The sequence below is a fragment of the Silene latifolia genome, chromosome 1 (assembly GCF_048544455.1).
Source record: "Silene latifolia isolate original U9 population chromosome 1, ASM4854445v1, whole genome shotgun sequence".
Lineage (NCBI taxonomy): Eukaryota > Viridiplantae > Streptophyta > Magnoliopsida > Caryophyllales > Caryophyllaceae > Silene > Silene latifolia.
In genome coordinates, this window is record NC_133526.1 from 11,381,958 (window position 1) to 11,390,181 (window position 8,224).

General features: G+C 35.3%; 1 protein-coding gene across 1 annotated transcript; it reads left to right on the plus strand.

The window, feature by feature from the left end:
• Positions 1-3,964: 3,964 nt before the first annotated feature.
• Positions 3,965-8,224, plus strand: LOC141598657 (uncharacterized). Its single transcript, XM_074418372.1, has 3 exons — positions 3,965-4,506; positions 6,691-6,828; positions 7,575-8,224. The coding sequence occupies exons 1-3, from the start codon at positions 4,157-4,159 to the stop codon at positions 8,032-8,034; spliced, it is 948 nt and encodes a 315-aa protein (XP_074274473.1). The 5' UTR covers positions 3,965-4,156; the 3' UTR covers positions 8,035-8,224.

An 8,224-nucleotide genomic window follows, 5' to 3' on the forward strand; every position in this document is an offset into this window, starting at 1 on the left:
TCCATTTCCTCTGCCATGTCATTTTCAATTATTTGGTCATTATTACCATTTTCTTCTTCATCATGAATATGTTCATGATTAGCATTCTGGTCATCACTATTATGTGCATCATCTACGTAAATATGGGAATCAGTGGGACTTGCTTGTCGTGCTTTATTTTTGTCGATCGACTCACAATCAGAAAAGGGAAAAACGTGCTCGTAAAATATCACATCTCTCGACTCAAATAACTGTTTTGTTTTTAAGTCATAAAGTTTCCACCCCTTTTTACTATGTGGGTATCCTACAAAAATGCATCTTTTCCCTCGTTCTTTAAATTTGTCTTTGGGTTTGTCTTTATTGTGAGCATAGCATATACTTCCAAAAACTCGAATATTATCAAGTCGTTTTCCATGTAAAACTTCATAGGGAGTCAAGCCATTGAGTACTCGAGTGGGTGTTCTATTTATTAAGTACGCAGCGGTTAGAACACATTCTCCCCAAAATTCAATAGGTAAATTGCTTTGAAAACAAAGAGCCCTCGCCTTTTCTAAGATATGTCTATGCTTCCTTTCCACCCTACCATTTTGTTGTGGGGTGTCTGTATTACTGGTCTGAAAAACTATCCCGTGTTCATTGTAGTAGTCTTTCATAATACCCGAGAGAAATTCGGTTCCATTGTCACTTTGTACTATTTTAACCTCTTTCCCAAATTGTGTTTTTGTCATTTTACAAAAGTTCATCATAAGCTGACTCACTTCTCCCCTATCGCGCATCAGGTGAACCCAAACGCTCCTACTTCGGTCATCAACAACAGAGAGAAAATAGTGTGCCCCCGACAAACTTTTAGTATGGTACGGTCCCCAAATATCACAATGTATGAGGGCAAATAATTCAACTTCTCTTATTATTGGGTTTAAAAACGGCCGAGTTTGTTTGGCCCGACAACATGGGTCGCAAATATCACGAGAATTCCATGACAAATTAAAACCAACTAAGCTTGAGAAAAGAGGTAAAATACTAGACGATGGATGTCCGAGTCTTTTGTGCCAAAGTCGCGCATCACCATCTGTACTTGCTCTTGCCACAATGTTCTCACGTCCTCCTTGAAAATAATAGACCCCATCGCTGTGCTCACCCCGTCCAATCTTCATCCTCGTAGATTGGTCCTGTATAACACAATGATCGGTATAAAAAGTCACGACACAATTGTTTTCTTTAATCAATTGTTGGATAGAAATTAAGTCACAAGTTAAAGACGGTACAAAAAGTACGTCTTTAAGAATAAAGTTTTCATTTAATTTCACACTCCCATGCTCATGCGCTAATATTTGTGACCCATCAGGTAAGCCAACAGTGGAGTTTCCGCCACGCCATATATTGTCGAGCAAATCGCGTCGTCCCGTCATATGATGCGATGCTCCACTATCAAGCAACCAATTACCAAAAGATTTATTATCCATACCTGTTTGGGATTTATGACTACCTGCGGCCTTTGCATTTAACAGGCCCCTCAGCTGGACTACTTCCTCCGGCGTGAATTCCTGTTTCTGCGAATCACTGTCATTTACCATCGCAGCATTGACTCGTTGGTGACGGTCACCACAGCCTCTTCCTCTGCCTTCCTCAATTCCTGGTTTCTTAACGGTACTCTCGACAAAGCTCATTTTATTTTTGGCGTCGAGACCGTTCCGCACCGCATCTGCCCATAACTCAGAATTAATCTCCATTAAAAATGGTTTGAGTTAATGTCAAACTTGGGCAATAACTTGGATGCAGGTACAATCGTGAGGATGGTTGGATTTGCTCTACTTTGTTATCATTCTTTTTAATTCCATTTCCCTGTGTCATTGTGTTATCGTTTCTTTTTTTTTTTTTTTTTTGTATTTAGAAATTTATGCGTGAAAGGAAATAAATGCCAGGATCGAGATTAGTGCTCTGATGCCATGACAAACGGATGAACGCAAAGAACTGGGGAAGATTTTGATTATTATTGAAGATGAATCATCATGAGGATACAAGATAAACTTATATACTAGTTTACAGAAGATACGATCCTAATTATTTGCCTATAAATAAAAGATTATTTACATAAGTAGCACATATATATTATACACCGAATATTGCCACAATATCGGAATAATATCGTAACAATATTATTCAATACAAAGAAATAAGTATTATTCCATTTTTTTTTACTAATGAGAATTTGTTCCTTCACTTAAAGGTAGTGATTATTTTAGGTTGAAAAGTGACTATTTTTTTATTTTATAAAAAGACCACTTTTTAAAACTGGTCATTATCTAACGTATTGACTAAAACCGATTACTTTGCTAAAATTATATTGCTTATAAATTATAATACCTTCGAGATTTTTGAACACCAACTAATAATCGAAATTCTAACACTTTTCATTCGAACTTGGTTTAGATTAAAATGCAAAATTATAAGTACATCACCTCATTCAATTGTTAACGATATAATCTAGTATAGAGTATGACCTCTAATTCCTTACATTGAACTTTGGTTTGTTTTAATTAAGACGCCCCGTTATTAATACTTAGTTGATTAAGGTGATAAGGTCAATAATATAGCGTCTGATTAGATCATAATATATTGACACAAAGGTTATGTAGTTCACCAACAAAATCACTGGCTACGTCCATTTGACAACGTGAAGGTCAAACCAATCCTACCAACGAAATATGATTATCTCGAGGGACAATAGAGATAACCGAAAATGATCTCAATCCGCAAAGAACTCACCAAGAATGAAGATGACATACAAATGGTCTTATGGCTATCAAGATCTGAACAAAATCCTCTGGACTTCAAAAGAATAGAACACCAACAAATAGGAGATCAGAACAAACTAAGATTTCTTCTCACAAATCGATCCTCTTTCGTTGTGGCTCAACTTATGCATCTCTCTTAATTAACTAGGCTAACATCAAGAGCCTTCATATATTTTATTCCACCCTAAAATAAATAAGATACCTAGGTTTACTAGGAAACAAGGACTAAGAATTCCACTTGCTCTTCGTTCATGACATTATTATTCGTCTTTTTGGCCACTTTTCCGAGCAAATTCTCTGTGCTTTACAAAACACCCTCCTCTCCTTTTCTTCCTCCTCGGACCATGCATGGTCTATTCTTGCGTTGGGCCCTTAAGAAATGTTACTTGTGGGCTGAAAAAAAAGAATAATGGGGCAATTTTTTAGTGGGCTTTAACAAGGGATTGGGCCCATAAATTCGTACCCTCAAGGTGGATATAACCCAATATAATTTATACACTCAAATCTTAATAGTGTATGTGTTGAGGCCGATTTTAGATTTTATTGTGTTGAACGCAACTTTAGGTTTTACTCCCTCTCATCTAGATCAAAGGTAACATGGACTCACTTTTCTCCTCACAAAAAGTGGGTTCATGTTACCTTTGGTCTGGATGGGAGGGAGTATTATTTTAGATGGGAAAATTAGAAGGATGACTTTTTCTTATGGTAAATAGGGAATGAGGATAATATAATTAGGGTTGCGAAAGTACTTTATAATTCGATATAGTATTTGAAATTAGCATATACATAACCTCAACATGGGATAGATCGTACGTAGATAATGTTAAGGGTATGATCCCAAAAACAAGCCCTTATTACAAGAAGAGGTACTTATGTACATTTAGAAGGACGAGAATGACAAAAGAATCTGCCGGTAAAATTCCAACAAAAGAAGGAGAAGAATCGTTCTTGATTAAGATTTAAAAAGATAATCAAGACTTAAATCAAAAGTCTTCCCCATGCAGAAGAAAACAGTACTAGTAGTGAAAACCAAAGAAACTTCTTGTTTGAAATCAACGAGGAAAATGGACTTCCATGCATCATGACTTGGTCACGCTTTCATATTATTATTATTATATACTTCCTTCTCTTAATTAATTAATTAATTCTTTCTTAGCTATTTAATTTAGTATTGTTCCGTGTAAAATAAAGCCCAAACACTTTGAATATTCAATGCCTTTTCCCTCCCTTTTTATAAACCAAACTCTTCCTTCGTTCTTTTCCATCCATTCATTCATTTAAATTCTCATGATTTATTTTTATTTCTATTAAGTAAGCTCGCGAAATTATTATTATTATTATTATTATTGTTAATTTTGTAATAATAATTAACAAATTAAAGCATGGATGATATTAGTACAAACCCTTTAGGTTTACTACTACATGCATGTAGCTTAGCAAAAGAATTGGAATCAGTAATCCCAAATTTAACTGCGAATTATAATAATTACCCGCAAATTCTTTCGCAAAAATGTGATGAGATCATAGGGATGTTTACCATGGCAAAAGACCATATAAACTCCCAACACCACCGCGAAATGGGAGCCATGTTTGGTTGGGTGGACCCGCAGCCACCACTCGCGGTGACCGGAAAAGGGAAGGAGATAGTTGGTGAAGGCCAAGTAGAGGGTGGTGGTGGTGGGAGTGGGACCTCAAGCTCCACGCAACAAAAGACCAACAAGAGATCATCAAGGTTAGTCTTCCATTAATTACAAAATTTGAGATTTTACTTACTAGCCGTAAAATTTGATTAGTCAGTTCAAGGAGCCTCAAATGAATAAGTAGCTAGTTATTGTGTGAGACGGTTTTATATGGGATAATTTATTTACTAGTATTAAATGAATAGTTTTCTTACAAATATGGACTGTCTTACTCTATAATAATTTGTGTTAAATAAGTTATTACTCGCATTTACGTACTAATTGTGTTGTGTTATATGGAGTATGTGATGTTGATTAACAATGTGAGGTGTTTAATTGTTACGAGTAGGGGTGCTAACGAGCCGAGCCGAGCCCGAGCTTGGCCTTGCTCGGCTTGTGCTCAAGAACCAAAACTCGAGCTCGAGCCGATCTCGAGCTTACCCGAGCTTGAAAAAAATGTGCTCGTTATAAAGTTTGCGAGCTTTAACGCGAGCTCGAGCCAAACTCGAGCCCAAATCGAGCCTATATAAAACTGTTTATTTTTTTCTTTCGATATTTTCAATAACAAGGCTCAAGGGTTATATGTAAAAATATTTGGCAAATCAGCGAGACATTTGATATGTATGATACAAAAATATAATTATGATAAAATATTTTTATAAAATATCAGTAATATCTTATGTAATCACACAAATTCGAGCTGCTCGCGAGCTTTTCGAGTCGAGCCAGCCTTTGCTCGGCTTGACTCGTTAACCTCTCGAGCCGAGTCCGAGCCCGAGCCGAGCTCGCACGAGCCGAGCTTTGACCGAGCTTTGGCCGAGCCGATCTCGAGTAGCTCGCGAGCTGTCTCGTCTCATTAACACCCCCCTAGTTACGAGTACTAATCAATCGTAGACGCTAGAAAGGGTAGTTTAGATATATTATATAGCAAACTACTAGACTTAATTAGGAGAAATTCTGTATATATTTGGTGTACCATATTACCGCATTGTTGTAAGCTATGCTATTAATTGCTGTCAAAAAAAAAAAAAATATATATTACCGTATTGTCTAATTAATTGGAAAAGTAAAATAATTGACATTTCATTTCATGAAGAACAAAATGTAATCTAACTGAAATAGAAATGGTGTATTCTCCTTGGTTTGTAGCGTAAACTCGTATACCGATTGTACATATAGAATTTTCCGTAATTGCCATCAATCGATCATGCATCTAATTAAATTAGAATTAGAACAAATTATAGAGAGTTTCCGATAATGATTAAATCTCATTTATATTTATTCCACATTACGTTGATGAAGCCAAATTCAGAATACGCGCTCTTCCGCATTGTAATTAAGGCAATGTGACAGATATTATAAACCCTTGCTGTGAGGAGATAGTCGTGATGGATGTCTTAAAATTGTTGTTCTAAGAAGTTCTTAATTAGCATTTATAAACGACACTATTCGGTGAGAACAACCATAAAAAAGAAGGAATGAAGAGGGGTACACATTTACAATATACAAAATATCTCGTTTGTTTCAATCAATTTTTGGAAAATGCACGCTAGCTTGAGGTTTAACATATATTTTGCCCGAAATACCCAATTTTTTTATCCGGAAAACTTTAAGAAGTCATAACTCGTGTTTTCGAGTTCAGAGAGTGATAATTTTTTTCAAATCGATCATCTTTCCAAAAATTACGATTTGAAAAAAAAAAAATTATCGTATTTGGATCACGTGGCTAGGAGTTATTGTATCATTGTATGACAAAGTTTTTTTTTGACGGAACAAACTTTGAGTGACCATATCTCTTGGTCACGAATTCTAAACTCGACAATTCTTTTTTGTTTAGGCATGCTTTTATGTAAACAATTTTTATTTATTTATGGTGTAGAATTCAATTGTTTATCTATTTTATTTTAGGCATGCTTTTATGTGGTAAGAATGTAAGATCATGTAATAAAATTTAGGGTTTTCCTATCTGATATGCTCGTGTTGTTTCGATTTTCACGTGGTACCCGACTACCCGTTACTTTTGAAAACATCATTGGAAGCCCTAAACTTATTGAAAACATCTTAAAATACCAAAAAACCTCTAACCGTCATTTTCAAATGTTTATTTTTTTGCATTTTCTAATTGATTTTTTTTTACCATAATTTATCAAACTTTTATCACAAATTTCTTTTACTCAACATTTGTGAGACTAACCACAAATAGAAAATTGAGAAATTGTTGATATGAAAAATGAAAGGCATGAAGAAGAAGGAGACAGAAGAGAAAGGGTGAGATTGCCAGCACCACAAATAGGGAATTTGGAAATGCCACCAGAAGATGGATTTACATGGAGAAAATATGGTCAAAAAGAGATTCTTAATTCTAAGTATCCTCGGTACGTCTTTCACTCTACTTGCTCCGTTGACAATTGACTCTCCTCTTCCGCCTTCTATTTTTACTCTTTCCTATTTTTGGTCTTTTTACTTAGAAATCTCAACTTACCTAACATTTATATTTCTCAAGTATATGTGACAAGTGACAACAACAATTGATAAATGGTGGCTTTCTTTGACATAGTCTAACCCAATCAAATTTAGAACTACTAAATAAACTTGTATTTATTTGTTACCCACATGTGTAATTTGGTAGATCAATCTTCTAACCAACAAAAGTAGATCAAAGTTGATCTACGAGTTGAATAATTTTTCCACCAAAGTTAAAATTATTTGTAGACCAAATTTGACGGAGACAGGATTTTTAAGTCTCACACACGATACATGTAAAAATGTGATATAAGAACTATCCTATAACGTTATCTAATTTTTATTAATTTTTTTTCGAACTTTGACATCCAGATAGCTTGAATTTGTATATGAATATCGAACTTCGAGTCGTGTACACATTATAGAAAAATCTATCTTATAAAAATAATCACGTCAATTTCTTTAGTTTAGTAAAGGGCTTCTGTTTAATCAGTCTATCTATATAAAAAGGTTGTGCTCACTGAATTAGCATCGTAAAACCACCAAACAATTAAGTGATGTTGTTAATTTTTCCGCTTAATAATCTCCTAAATATTACAATCAAATTTCTTACAATTTTCTAACTTATTATTCTTCTACGTTCTCTTATAACAAGCAGGAGTTACTACAGATGCACTCACCAAAAACTATACAATTGTCCAGCCAAGAAGCAAGTCCAACGACTAGACGATGACCCTTTTACATTTGAGATCCTCTACCGTGGCAACCACACTTGCCATATTTCATCAACGGCGCCCATGGCCCCACTTCCAAGACGATCACCTCCGGCCGTTCAAAACATATTATTTTCCCAACAACCAACCACAATCGTTGATTCGCCGATACACCAGTGGTTGACGATGGACCTCCACGGGCCATCCTCTGAGGGCGCACATACTGCATTCAACCCACACGTTCCAGCCAACGTTGGAGTCGATTTCCTTCATCAACATACTAATTCTTTGCTTGATTTGGCGGATGCAATGTTTAATTCCGTGAGTAGTAGCAGTAGCAATAATATGGACGTCATTTTTTCCACCGTTGATGACAAATGGAAGAACAATGATACTAAAGATTAAATTTATAATCCTTAAAAATTCATCGTCTCATAATATACTTACTAGAGATCGCTACGGTATTAAGGTTATGTATTTATATTCTTTCAAGCATGCATAGGTCGAAAAGGCATATTTCCATGCATGCTAATCTAACTCGTAGAATTCAATTAATTAGAGCATAATATATTCTTTTTGGGTCAATGTTGTTCAA

Coding starts and splice junctions, on each gene's coding strand:
- LOC141598657 (XM_074418372.1), top strand. CDS start 4,157: ATGGATGATATTAGTACAAACCCTTTAGGTTTACTACTACATGCATGT. Junction 4,507..6,690: donor ACCAACAAGAGATCATCAAG/GTTAGTCTTCCA, acceptor GAAAAATGAAAG/GCATGAAGAAGAAGGAGACA. Junction 6,829..7,574: donor CTTAATTCTAAGTATCCTCG/GTACGTCTTTCA, acceptor TATAACAAGCAG/GAGTTACTACAGATGCACTC.